General features: G+C 36.8%; 1 protein-coding gene across 1 annotated transcript in view; it reads left to right on the top strand.

The window, feature by feature from the left end:
* ENAH (enabled homolog (Drosophila)) overlaps positions 1-15,018 on the top strand; it is a 154,970-nt gene that overhangs the window by 89,752 nt on the left and 50,200 nt on the right. Inside the window, exon 3 of the mRNA XM_011997949.1 lies at positions 4,964-5,141. Within this exon, the coding sequence (XP_011853339.1) occupies positions 4,964-5,141 (178 nt within the window). The remainder of the gene's footprint in view (positions 1-4,963; positions 5,142-15,018) is intronic.

The raw sequence follows: 15,018 nt of genomic DNA, 5'->3' as shown, positions 1-15,018 counted from the left end.
CACTTCACTCCAGCCTTACGTTATAGTAAAATGTGCATAACGTTTTAATCTTTTTTTTTTTTTTTTTGAGTCAGAGTCTCACTCTGTCACCCAGGCTGCAGTGCAATGGCTTGATCTCAGCTCACTGCAACCTTTGCCTCCCTGTTTCAAGTGATTCTCCTGCCTCAATCTCCCAAGTAGCTGGATTACAGGCGTGTGCCACCACGCCTGGCTAATTTTTATATTTTTAGTAGAGACGGGGTTTTGCCATGTTGACTAAGCTGGTCTTGAACTCCTGACCTCAAGTGATCCACCTGCCTTGGCCTCCCAAAGTGCTGGAATTACAGGCATGAGCTACCTTCAGCCTTGGGGTAGCTCCTATCTCAAAAAAAAAAAAAAAAAAAAAAAAAAGTTCAGATTTGCCTAGGTTCTAGTAAACAATCAGAGTGCTACCCATCCCAAATTGAGGAGGTCCCAATGGGGATGTCCTGGTAGTGTGGGAAGGCTGGCTAGGGATTCATGCCCAGGAGACCTGTGGAACAAACCTCCAACAGCATGGTGCTGCTGAACAGCCACTTGGACTCAGTGTCTCCTTTGGCCAAGTTACAGAGCAGACTTTCTGGGCTAGTCCTGCTTCCCCACTTTGTCTCTGGCTGTTCTTAGGGATATTTCTCCCTTCTGGAACTCCCAGTGCTTCCCATGGTTTGAGATGACAGATGGGTCTTTTGCCATGAACCCAAGATGGTGGAAAAGTTTGTTGTTTATCTTGATCTCACTTTTTCCAGTGTAGAAGGCGTGAGTTGGGGGAAGATTTCTGCATGCTTGGTGCCAGCAGGCTGTGTGGAGGGGCATTGTGGATATGGAGGTCTGATTATCTTACTGTCTGCTGAGAGCTTTTTTATTTCTTTGTGTCTCCAGGAACTGTGTCCTACTCCTATTTAAGTTGTGGGATATTGCTGGTGATAATTTTAATGCTGTGTACTTGATTTTGTTTTGTTGGGGGGGGCGGGGAGAGTAGAGAACTGTTAGGTTGATGCAAAAGTAATTGCGATTCTTGCCATAGCTTGCTTCTGCGCTGCCATTTTGGAACCAGAGGTGTCAAAGTTTCTCTTGTTCTGGTTACAAATGTACGAATCACAGCAGGAGACTTTAACTTACCTCTGTTAGTAACTGATGGAACAGGCAGTCAGAAAAAAAGGCCTGTAAGAATATATAGAAGGTTTGAACAATACAATTACTTCCCTACCCTAATTGGCATATATACCACATACCTTTCAAATGTACATGTCACAATTTCAAAATTGTATGTATGCTTGGCCCTAAAGAAAGTGTCAACAAATTTCAAAGGATTAAAATCATACAAAGTGTGTGGTCACGGCAGAATTAATCTGGAAGTAAGATAATAGAGAATCCCATAGGTGTAGGTGTTAAGAAATACCTTTCTGAATAGTCCATGAGACAGAGAAGAAATCACAACGAAATAAGAAAAATTAGTTGAGCTAAATAATGATGAACATGCCACATATTAACACCAGTAGAATGCTACTAAACTTCTGATTAAAGTGAAATTTAGAGACTGAAATGTTATCTTGGAAAATAAGTATTGTTGACTTTTCAGCCAGACTCAGGATGCATCTCAAGAAATTAAAGAATAGACCATTAAAGCCATATAAAATATTAATAGAAAGAGCATAACAATAAAGATAAGAGCCAAAATTAATGCAGCAGAAAGGAAACACACTAAGGAGAGGTTTGTCTCTGAAGTCCTTGTGAGGGACAGCTCTTGGGGAAAAAAAAGAGAATGGTTTAAATAGCCATTATGAAGAAAGAAGCGACATCACTATGAATCTTAGAGACATTTAAGTGATTAAGGGGGGTATTTTGAGCAACTTTATTTTAGTAATTTTGAAAATGTAGATGTAGAAATTCTTAGGAAAACACTTTAAAGAAATTAAAACTATGATGAAAAGAAGTAAAAGGAAGAAAAACTTCGTTTAGCTGGCTCTACTGGTGGTGTCCTTTTCAACCAAACCTTTAACAACTAAAGAACACCAATATTACATACTTTTTTCCAGAGAATACACAAAGAGGATGCCTATCTTTTTGCCAACTCTACAGTGCCAGTTCATTTTAAGTCCAGCATTACTTTGCTGTCAAAACCTGGCATTAATACAATGAATACATGAATACAATAGTGAGGTTAATCTCATTCATAAAAGTAGATATAAAAATTTCAAACAGAGGACTATCAAACAAATCTAGAGATTTATAAAAATTGATATGTGGGGACCAATGTTGTTTATCCTAGGAATGTAAGGTTGGTTGGTTGAATACTAGAAAATAATCAGTGTAATTAACTGCATAAAAAACAGAAGAGCCAGTCACCTCAAGGTATGTTGGGGAGCACTCGATAAAATGCAGTATTCAATCATGATGGAAACCCTTAGCTGTCAAGTAATAGGAGGGTTTCTCCCCAGATAAAAGGTATCAATAAGATTATTACATGAAAGGTCATTTATTTATGTATTTATTTACTTTTTGAGACAGAGTGTCACTCTGTTGCCCAGATTGGAGTGCAGTGGCAGACTCTCAGCTCACTGCAACCTCTTCTTCCCAGGTTCAAGTGATTCTTCTGCCTCAGCCTCCCAAGTAGCTGGGATTACAGGCACATGCCACCACGCCTGGCTAATTTTTGTATTTTTAGTAGAGACTGGAGTTTCACCATGTTGGCCAGGCCGGTCTTGAATTCTTGACGTCAAGTGATCTACCTGCCTCGGCCTCCCAAAATGCTGGAATTACAGGCGTGATCCACCTCGCCTGGTGTGAAAGATCATACTTTTAACGGTTTAATTGAGAAAGCTTTCCTTCTAAAATCAGGAAATAAAGATACTTGTTATGAACACTTTTTTTCAGCATTGTAGTGTGATTTCTAGTAGGTGTATGAAGATAAATACATCGTGCATGGATTGGAAAGGAAGAAATAAAGCTGTCAGTTGCAGATTACATGGTTGTGTATTTAGAGGAAAAAACCTTAATGTAAATTATTAGGAATAATAAAAGATTCTAATACTTAGAACTCAATTAATAATAGAAAATAATAAATCTAATGAAGGATACTCAAGACCCCCATAAAGATACTTAAGAACCTCCTCAGATTGATATGTTAGTTTTCATGCAACCTCAACGTCCCCAAAATTTCTTTGATAGAAACTGATAATCAGAATGTAAAACTAGCTACACACAAAGGACTAAGAAGAGCCAAAGCAATTTTGAAGAATGAAACAGGAAGACACACTCTAATGGTCATCTAGATTTCATATAAAGCTACAACAATTAAGACATTGTAGAGTTGGCAAAAAGGCATATTGATCTGTAGGAGAAAATAGAGCCACATAGACACTTAATTTATGTGCTGCAGGCAAACCTGTAGCACATTGATAGTGCTGGATCATTTTTACAGCCATATTGAAACAAATAGCAAACTTGATCCCTACCTCACACCATAGGCACAGACCAATTCCAGCTGGATTGGGGATAGAAATGTGAAAAGTAAAATAATAAAGCTTTTGCAAGATAATATAGGACAATATTTTCATGACCTTGTGATTGAGAAACATTTCTTAAACAGCACTAAAGCAGTAACTATAAAGAAAAAGATTGCTAATTTGAACAGAATCAAAGTGAAGAACTTAAATCCATCAAGAAACCGTTAAGAGTGAAAAGGTGATTCATAGAATAGCATAAGATATATGCAACATAGATAACCAACAATGATATCATATCTAGAATATATAAAGGGCTTAGAAATCAAAGAAGAAAAAAATTGACAACTCGGGAGAAAAATGGGCAAGAGACTTAATTCAAGCAGATATTCACAAAAAGAGACATCTAGATAGCTAATAAAAATCAGGGAAATGCAAACTAAAACTGCAGTGATAAAGCATTCATACCCACCAGAATTGCTAAAATAAAGACTGATAGTACCAGTTGTAATGTTGCATAGTTATGTGGAAGTAGCACAAGCTCTTGTATACTCTTGTGGAAGTGTAAATTACTAGAACCAATTTGGAAAGCTACTTGGAATTTTCTACTAAAGCTGAACATACACATGTCCTGTGATATTTCCACTCCTGGGTATATGCCCAACAAAAATGAATGCTTGTTTGTACCAAAAGACATGCAGTAGAAAGTTCATAACATCACAATTTTTAATAACCTAAACTGCAAATAATCTAAATGTTCATTAATGGGAGAATGCTTAAATAAGCATGATTTATACAAAGGACTACCATACAGCAATGAAAATGAACAAACCACAGCTGCATGCAACAAGTGGATGGCTCTTACAAACAATTTTGAGGATAAGAGAGCAGATACGTTATAATACATGTTGTGTAACTCCATTTTTATAAAAATCTAAAAACCTACAAAACTTGATTAATAATAGAAAATAAATCTAATGAAAGATACTTAAGACCCCTATAGATACTCAAGACCCTCCTCAGATTGATACGTTGGTTTTGGATTTCATATAAATGTAGTAATTTATGATGTTAGAAGTGTGGCTAGTACCTTTTGGGAGGTGGGAGGAATTAAGAAGATAGGCTTCTGGTGTTGCTGTTTGATTTCTTAATTAGGGTACTGACTTCATGTGAACATTCACAGATACACTTTTATGTTGTGTATACTTTTTTGTATTTGTAAAACTTCAGCAAACAAGTTAAAATATATTTAATGAGGAAAATAGATTTTGTTTTGTTTTGTTTTGCTGATTTACTGTTTTATGGCAGACCTTTGTAATCAGCAAAAAGCTTAACTTCTATCAGACTGATATTTCTGTAGATTTTACCCTAGATAATTGTTTAAACCATTTTTGTCAAGGTCTATTAGGAACATATTTGAATGAATATATAGTCAGCATTTGTTGACATCCTTGACTTTGCCAATTATTGGTTTGACTTTATAAAGACTTACTATTTTTTAGGTCGTGATAAATTGTGCCATTCCTAAAGGATTGAAGTACAATCAAGCTACACAGACCTTCCACCAGTGGCGAGATGCTAGACAGGTGTATGGTCTCAACTTTGGCAGCAAAGAGGATGCCAATGTCTTCGCAAGTGCCATGATGCATGCCTTAGAAGTGTTAAATTCACAGGAAACAGGTAAGGTGCCCATGGTTTACTTGTATTTTCTTTCTTTTTCCAGAGACAAAGCAAAACTGAAGGTTTACTTGTATTCTTGATCTGAAGTGCCGTGTATATGTTAAAGAGCAAATCTTTTTGTTAACTTTTAGATCTTGTATATATTTGAAGTAGTTCTTGAATTTTTATTTTCTATAGAAATACCAACTTTTTACTGATGATAAATGTATAATCTAGAAAGACAGTCCTGTGAGTTGTTTAGTTCTCTTTAATTTGTAACCCTTTTATTTGAAGTATTTAGATGTGTTTCATCCTGCTTCAGAAACACTTTTGTTGAGAGTACATGAAGCCCAGAGACTATGCAGTGGATAGGAATTATGCTTATTTATCATCTTTGTGTAAAGAAACACATGTTTTCTGAAAGTTGTTTTTCAAACCATGAACTTGAAGTAGGACTAGGTCTTTTTCCTAGTAGGTAAAAATGTGATTCTTGGTTTTTTAAAGATTTTAGGAGTGCCCTCAGGTGGTACAAGTCATGAATTGCATCTCCTCTGATAATGCATATTGGTTAGAAAGATATGTAGAAATCACTTTTTTAAAAAATCCCAGTTTTTAAAAACTATATATATGTCAAGGATAAGCTTAGTTTTATCTTGGTTTAAAAAAATAGAAAAATGTACCAGTGTGTGGTTATTTCTTTGAAGAGATAGATTTTATAATCAGAAAATAATTGTTACGTATAAAAACACAAATATGATTACTCTTGCCTATATTGTATATTTAGTAATGATTTTAATGATATAAATGTACTGTAATCAATATATATTTTAAGAGGAAGGAGTTGCAGTCAGATGAAAATTTGATACTTTGTTGAAAGTATAGAATATCAAAATCTGTTATAAATACATTAAAAATTTATATGTTGCCTTATACTAAAAAGGATTCAAGCATCTAGCTCATGTGTTAGTCTGTCAAATACTAGTTTCAGAGCAAGAAGACATTTTGGGATCTTGCAAAAACTTAAAGTTGTTATGGCTTTAGATGTTTTGTATCAGATCTTCTTTTGAGGAAATTAATATCAATACATAACTTATACATAGTTTGCATATTGTGTCTAGTTTGAGAAAATAAACCACTAGAACTTGGCCTGGTTTGTCTCTAAGTCCAGAAAATAGCATAGGAAAGTCTGTACGGTCTTGTATGTAGGTCATTTCTCTGAGTCTCTGTACTTCTCTTGCAGGTGTCAGTATTTTATTGGCATACTATCATAGGTATAGAATTGCTTTTCATTTACCGTAGTTTTACCATAGAGAAGAAACTAGAATTGTGATTCTTAATATCTTGTTGGATGGGTCAGTTACATGATAAATAATTAAGGTACCAAAGTTTGGAGAGTAGATGTATGACATTTGAATTTCCCATGTTTTAGAACAAACTAGCATTGTTTTTATTTCTGAACTTTCAAAAGAGTATCCATTGATATTAGGAACTAAATGTTACTGATATTAGGAACTTATGTTAAGAACTAAATGTTCCTTTTTTAAAAGTAGTTAACATTATTATTATTGTCATTGACTTTTGATTTTTAGTTTTTAGCCAAATGGAAAGGATTGTTTCTATCAATGAGTAGTCATATGGTTTGATTTCAAAATGCAAATGCCAGTTAATGTAGTTTTTTTTTTTTTTTTTTTTCTGATTTTTGTTTGTTTGTTTTGTTTTTTTTGGGACAAGAGCCTAGCTCTGTTGCCTAGGCTGGAGTGCAGTGGCGCGATCTTGGCTCACTGCAACCTCTGCCTCCCGGGTTCAAGTGATTCTCCCTCCTTAACCTCCTAAGTAGCCGGGATTGCAGGCACTCACCACCATGCCCAGCTAATTTTTGTATTTTTAATAGAGATGGCGTTTCACCATATTGGCCAGGCTGGTTTCAAACTTATGACCTCAAGTGATCTGCCCACCTTGGCCTCCCCAAGTGCTGGGATTACAGGCGTGAGCCACCGTGCACAGCCTTTTTTTTTTTTTTTTTTATCTTGATCTTTTCAAATTAATGAATCAATGTGGAGAGACGCAATTACATTCTCTATTGTAAAGTAATAAGCTTTAAGAAACAATGTTCCACATTATAGAAAGTTTGGCAAATAGGAAAATCGACCATCATTTCATAAGCTACACAAGCATTTTAGTGTGGGAAAAAAATAGGATTCTTGTTAGATGATTTTGGTACTTTATTCTTTTCTCAGTCACAATCTCAACCACTCATACTAGGGGCTGAGGAAAGAGAGATAATGGAAGAAATGAGTCCGTCACAGCTTCCTCCTGGTATTGTGGATCAGGTCACTGGCAAGGAAGCTTTTAGTTCTGTAGTTTTTTCATCATGGAAAACAAAGCATATAGAATGGCTGAGTTCTAAATAGTCTGATTTACTTAGAAAGTGACTTTTCATAAATTACTGTAGTTAAGTACTATTTCTTATTTTTGATGGCCTTAATTAGTGTGGAAGTAGAAGCATAGGAGAGAGTAAGATGTTAAGAATCAGGAGTGTTCTTGGGAATAGATATCATTTCTTACGCAGATTTTCCAATGTAGAAAAGCTATGTACCCTACTCCAACATTATATGGGCCACCTCCCCTTTATCTAAACAAACATACCCACTAATGTCGCCTCTCAGCTTGGTCATACCCTGCCAAAAATCTTTGCTTTGGGTTCACAGCCAGTTCGCTGCTGAAATCATCTACTGTCTTTCTTCCAAAAGCAAGTTGAAAAAGCTTAACTTACATGTCCCTTCCCTTTACAAACTGTAGCCTGATAAAACTGATGAGAAGCAGAATAAACTTATTGATAAAGTAACTACAAATACTAGTCTTGCCTGTTTCTTAATGTTTTTACCACTTTGTAAAACATTTTTCCATATAAAACATTTCTGTTTGTATTTTTATTTATTAGGTGCTAATATCAATATTATCCACGGTTGTCATTGGCTAATCCTTCTCAGTGATTTTTCAGACTTTTAAAAGTTATGGAGATTTTTGTGCAAATGAGATATTTGGTAGTTCAGTCTATAAATGGACAAAAAATATGGAGCTTCTCTAATTGATGTGGGGTTCAGGATCTGCAACCTTTGAGACACCTCCATGGTTCTCTAGAACTGAATTTGAAAATTACTAGCTCACGTTTTGTGTTAAAACCAATAATCACATAATTCTCATTTCCTCTTCTCCCATGTCCCCTAAATCCTCAAATTTTTAAAATTTATAAAAAACAGTTTTCTGGGGGGCTAGTCATACCAACCTTTACGAGGTGCTCTGTGTGTTTGTGTAATACTTCCATTTTTTTAATGAAAATGGTGGGTGGCAGAAATGTTTTCCTTTATTTTGTTTTTAACTTGGTATGCAATTATCTAATATACTGGAAAGTACAGAAGGTGCTAAATACAGTGAGTTATATTTGGAAGTTAAAAAAACACAAATCACATGTTTTAACATTTTTGAAAAAGAACTGAATTAGTGCTCTTCCTTTTATACCAAATGCTACTGTGTATTTTTTCCTTTCTCCATGGAAATGGATTCAATTTTAAATGGGTGTATTACCTAAAGTGATATTTTTGATTTCTCTATTATTCAGTATTTATAGATTTTTGTAGGTAATAGTTATGGATTATATAAACTACAAAGTTAATTTTTGTGATAGTTGGTGGAGGCAAATTTGCCCGACTGTTATATTTTTGTAAAAGGTTTAAATCATTTGAAAATAAGAAATAATTTTTTAAATCCAAAAAAAAAGAAAATTATATGCATAACCCGTAAGATAATCCCACTGCTTTTGTTCTCAGCCAAGATGAAACATGCCTTTTTAAAAAGAACACCCCAAAATAAGTATTTTACCATTATCTAAAAGACTACTTTTGCTGGGTTTTATTTTTTAATCTATTGAACGTGAGAACGTAGTCAAAAGTCATACCTTCCTTATGGTTGAAATTTTCTTCAGGTTTTATAATACTGAGATTTCATTTTTTAATGATAATTTGGCCTGATGTACCTTCCAATATGTGCATTTGTATGAGTTTTATCACAGCATTTAAAAATCTCTTTATGTTTGGAATTAATAGGATTAAAAAAAAATCTCAATAGTTTCTAGAAATACTTTATAGTGACAGTTTTGTTTTTTAGTCTTTCAGATTGTTGATATTAATGCAAACAATATTAAACTTATCACAAAAATATTTTCAATAAAATGTATTTTTTACAAACTGTGTTAGGCACTGGGAATAATACGAAAATGATAGATAAATCCTGTCCCTTGCCTGATGTCACAGTTGGGCTAGAGCTGCCAGAAACAAGGCCCGCAAAATTAGGATACGGCTTGCAAATGTAGTATGAAGAAAGGCCTTCGGAATACCAAAGAAAATTCTAGGGTCAGGGAAAGCTTTGAAGAGAAGGTGATGTTTCAGCTATGTTTTTAAGAATGGAGAGGGCTCATCAGTGATAGAACATTCTAGATAGGTTTGGAAGCATGAGAGCATGGAGCAATTGGGAAATAACAAATACACTATGATGTGGCTTGGACATGAGAATTTATGTGGTGGGGGTCAGGAGTAGGGCATCCCAAGAGATAAGGTTGGGAAGGGCCTGGTGCTGATGAGTATGCATTTTATCATGGAGGTGGTGAAGAGTCATCGAAGGATGCTAAATAAAGGATTGATATGATCAAGTTTGTGCTTTAGGACAAGTGTGGTGAGCATGCAAGTTACATGCATGAAGATCAATTCAGGACACTGTTGTGATAATACCGGTGAGAAAGATGAGGCCTGAACTGACAAAGTAGAGGAGAGGAGCAGAATGAAGAGGAGGTGACCAGCTTTCATTTAGTGCTGGCTTTACCTGCCATGGCAGTGTTCTAGCTTTCTACCTTTGTCCTCACATAGAAATTAAAGCCATTCTGAGGCAGGAATAGTGATCTATTTATTGGTCACCTTCTGTGTGCCTGGTCTTAATCTGGCATATACATAACCAGTCATCTTTATAACAACCCTACAAGGTTGGTGGTATTATCCTTGTTTTAGAAATGAGATTGGCACTTACAGAAGGTCACTGTAGTGGTGCAAGGACCCACAGCTAGATAGTGGCATTAGTGGCTTTTGTACCGAGATCTTAGAACTCAACCTCTTTTCTCTTTGTCAGTAAGATGTAATGGGCAGGCCAGGAAGGAGAGAACAGTGTTTTAAAATGATGACCAGGTGTGTCAGTTTGGGACCCCGATAAAGATGGTACTGTTAACTAGAGACAGAGTGGAAGAGGGTAGAAGAGGAAATACTGTGCTGTAGATAACACATTTGGTTCTGGATATACTGCATTTGGGGTTCTTTATTAATGCTTTCATGAAATCTTAAAAATTTGGACCTGAAAAGAATCCCAAAGATAATCTTGGACAAAGTTTTTTAGTTTAGCTTTGCGAAACAACTAATCTTATTGGAGGATTAACATTTTGAACCCTGTAAAACCTATCTGTATGACCGGGTATAACATTTTGAACCCTATAAAATCTATCTGTTCGGCTGGGTTCGGCAGGCTCACGCCTGTAATCCCAGCACTATCGGAGGCCAAGGCAGGTGGATCACCTGAGACCAGGAGTTCGAGACCAGCCTGGCCAATATGGTGAAACCCCATGTCTACTAAAAATACAAAAATTAGCTGGGCGTGGTGGCGGGCGCCTGTAGTCCCAGTTACTCGGGAGGCTGAGGCAGGAGAATTGCTTGAACCCGGGAGGTGGAGGTTGCAGTGAGCTGAGATCGCACCACTGCACTCCAGCCTGGGTGACAAGAGCAAAAACTCTGTCTCAAAAAAAAAAAAAAAAAAATCTGTTCATTAAGTATTAAATGACTAACAGGTTTGGGGATTGGGTAGATGGAGACAGTCTTTTTGTATGTCTGCCTGCTCTCCTTTATTCTCATACTTACCTCTCACAGTTGTCTCCTTTTGTGAATCACAGTAATGTGAGGTTAATATGTCTGTTGTTACTCCCAATTTCCAATTAGGAGGATTGACCTGGAGAGATAGGATTTCCCCAGGTTGTCCATACCTAGAAAGGGAGGCACAAAGAGGATTGGGTTTTCGAGCCTTTAGGCCATTTCTTTTTATTGAGTTTGGCCTTCAATTCAAGATCTTTGAAGCATTTTTAAAAATGCCTTTGAGGGAAGTTAGGTAGAATGAGAAATTAGGAAAGAGAAAACTTGAATTTACTTTTAGTTTTGTGTTTTTAAGTAAAATGTTACTTTATTGTGATTCAGTAGAAAGAACTTGAGTTTAGAGTCAAAAGACTCTAGTTCTGTCTCTTCCTCCGATGGCAGTTGCCGTCTCTAAAGCTATTTCCTAATTTATAAAATGTGAATCGTGAGAATATTTATGTCAGGATATCTTGGGAATTAAACAAGGCAATGGCATAGTATTAAACTATAAAATGTTATTTTGAATGCTAATGTCCAAGAAAAAAAAAATGAAAATTCTATGTGGATTAACTTAGAGGGGGAAAAAAAAGGTAGACTTACAAATTTTCTCCAACATCTGCTTTGTCTTAACTGTCCAGTAAAGACATATCTTTTGGGTGGTTTTTTTTTTTCCTATAGAAAAATTAATTCATCCATTATTTGAGTGCATCTGTATACCAGGGCAAACTAGACACAAGTCTTGTCCTCATGGATCTTCTTTCTCCTCTCACAGGGGAGATAAGACACAACCGTAACATACAAGAGAAACCCAGTCTGAGGACAGATAACATACTGTATTGGGTGTGTGAAGGGGATGAGCCTTCTTTTCACTGGAGCAGCTGGGAACATGTTAGTGACGAGCTGACTTTCAGGTCTGGATTTTGAAAGTTGGGCATACTGTAGGCATGGGAAGACAAAGGGGAAAGTCATATCAGGCCTGAGGAATAGCATACATGTACAAAGAGTGGGAAGAATAAGCTGTGTTTGTAGAGCAGGGAATTATTTGGCCTGGTGGGAATAAATTCAGAAAGGTAGGTGATCAAGGAGGGCCTTTGGGTGATAGAGATTCAGTGTAAGTTGTCAAGCAAGAGTGATAATGTGAGCAAAGCTGTACTCCAGAAAGCTAGCTGTGGTTTGAAAAGGGAGCTGCTGAAGGCTGTAAGTTAAGCATTCAGTTCCTGAGTAGAGGCAGAAATAGAGAAGAAAATTCAAACAATGGTAGAATGAAGTGAATTTAAACAGAAAACCAATGTGGTTCTGATTGTACTTCATAACTTTTTCATTAAGAAAGAATTCTGGCTACCCATTCTGACATGTTAATAATAGAGGTCTCGGCCAGGTGCAATGGCTCACGTCTGTAATCCCAGCGTTTTGGGAGGCTGAGGCGGTTGGATCATGAGGTTAGGAGTTCGAGACCAGCCTGACCAACATGGTGAAACCCTGTCTCTACTAAAAATAAGAAAATTAGCTGGGCATGGTGGTGAATGCCTGTAATCCCAGCTACTCAGGAGGCTGAGGCAGGAGAATCACTTGAACCCAGGAGGTGGAGGTTACAGTGAGCCGAGATCGCGCCACTGCACTCTAGCTTGGATGGCAGAGCGAGAGTCCATCTTAAAAAAAAAAAAAAAAGAGGCCTCCAGGAGAGTATCATGTATGTTTGAATGTAATGTGTGTGACACCTAAAATTATTTCTACTATATGAAGAAAATCAGTACTTTGGGAGAAACAGGTAAAAATGAAAATGTAATTCAGCTGGAGTTTTTCTGTGAGCCTTAGTCCAGGTTTTAGAAAGAAAGGTACATAGACACAATTCTGGCTTTAAATAGTTCACAATGTGACAAAAGAAACTTCATTAATTTCTTAAGATTAATGGTAAATATACTTTATTTGGGCAGATTCACTCTAAATATTGAGTTCAAGGGGGTTAATTACAGTATAAAAGGGTTTCTAGCTGTTGAAAAGGTTGGGAGCTACTGAATTAGGCCTCCAGATCCTGTAGCCTACCTGTTACACCTCAAAGCCTCAATTTTCAGCCCCTTCCTTAGCCTTTCTCAACCAGGGTTGTGAAACAGTTAAACTCTAAGGAAAATTGTTTGAGTAACTAATATCAGTTCTCCCAAGGACTGTATTTAGGTATTCTTTACCTACCGTGGATGTGTTAGGGCCAGACTCTCTTGGAAGGATGTTTCTCTTCTGTTCTCTTTCGTTGCCCTCCCCTTATGCTTCTGTTTTCTGATCCTGCATTTACATACAAGAACAACCTTGAAGTTCTGGGTTGGAATTGGGACCAGAAAATGACTATAGCTTTATCTTCTAATATTTGTGTTGATTAATGCTTGAAATTATATCTAATAATTCATAGTCACTAAAAGGAAAGTTTGAGTGAATATTTGATAGTAGCTTATCCTCTTAAAGTTTACAGACCTCAGGCCAGGCTGATTCTCTTCTCACTAGGGTCAGGCATGGTGGCTCAGGCCTGTAACCTCAGTGTTTTTGGAAAGATCTCTTGAGGCCAGGAGTTTCAGACCAACCTGGGCAACACAGTGAGATCCTGTCTTTAAATATATATATATATAAAAAATTATGGCTGGGTGCAGTGGCTCACTCCTGTAATCCCAGCACTTTTGGAGGCCGAGGCGGGTGGATCATGAGGTCAGAAGATCGAGACCATCCTGGCTAACATGGTGAAACTCCGTCTCTACTAAAAAATAAAAAAATTAAAAAAATTAGCCGGGCGTGGTGGCCAGGCGTGTTGGTCCCAGCTACTTGGGAGGCTGAGGTAGGAGAATGGGTGAACCCAGGAGGCAGAGCTTGCAGTGAGCCAAGATTGCGCCACTGCACTCCAGCCTGGGCGACAGAGCGAGACTCCGTCAAAAAAATAAATAAATAAATAAAAATAGGTGGGCATGATGGCGTACACCTATAGCCCTAGCTTCTTGGGAGGCTGAGGCAGGAGGATCACTTGAGCCTGGGAGTTTGAGGTTACAGCGAGCTATGATTGTGCCACTGCACTCCAGCCTGGGCTACAGTGAGGCCCTGTGTCTTTAAAAAAAAAAAAAAAAAAAAAAGGTTTACAGATATCCTAATCATTAGAGCTAATAAGGCCTAGATTATTTTGTTCTTGATGGTTCTCCATGTTTTAAATTCCTTTGGGTTAAATCAGGTGTAAAATTGGGAATCTTGAATTTAAACCTCTAACTCAGGGATTCAAAAAGTGTGGTCCATGGCAACTCTTGAGGGTCCCCCTCTGGACCCTTTCAAGATATCTTCTTCATTGTACTTCAGCCAGAACAGCATGCCACAGCATACTGAATACAAAAGCAAATGAAAAAATCTAGCTGTCTGGATTATTATTTAATATTTAGTATTAAATGCTAAAGAGATTTGTAAAACCGTGGCATTCTAATCACTTAATATTTTTTGTTCTGGGAAATAGTTATTTTTCATTAAAATGTTATTTTTTTATGTAACTGCTTTTTAGTTATTTTAAAACTGAATTCCTAAAAGTTGAAACATGTAATTTAGTTATTTAATATAGTAAATAATGATAGATACAACCCACATAAGCAAAAGCTCTTTAGTGTCTTTAATAATTGTTAGGAGTATAAGTGGATCCTAGGAATAAGACCTTTGAAAACTACTGTCACAACTTAGCAGGGACAGCTATTGACTAAGAATGGAATTTTTATAGTCTTTTTATCTTTTCCAAACAGCCTAGCAAAGCAAAGAAATCTTAGAGGTTGTCTGTCAGATGGGCTTGATTATTCCATATTTTCTGTCCCTTCAGTGTCGGTGGACATGCCTAGCTTTGACTGTAACAGAGAAGTCTTTCTTCCTGTCTTTTTCCTTTCTGTATTTCATCTTCTCTCCTCCCCCACAAAGACATCATGGAGGGCTGGCCAGAAGTGGGACTTTACAAG

This window comes from Mandrillus leucophaeus, unplaced genomic scaffold (genome assembly GCF_000951045.1).
Source record: "Mandrillus leucophaeus isolate KB7577 unplaced genomic scaffold, Mleu.le_1.0 Scaffold550, whole genome shotgun sequence".
Taxonomy (NCBI): Eukaryota; Metazoa; Chordata; class Mammalia; order Primates; family Cercopithecidae; genus Mandrillus; species Mandrillus leucophaeus.
The sequence above is the reverse complement of the archived record's forward strand: the minus strand, read 5'-3'. Positions and strand labels throughout refer to the sequence as shown.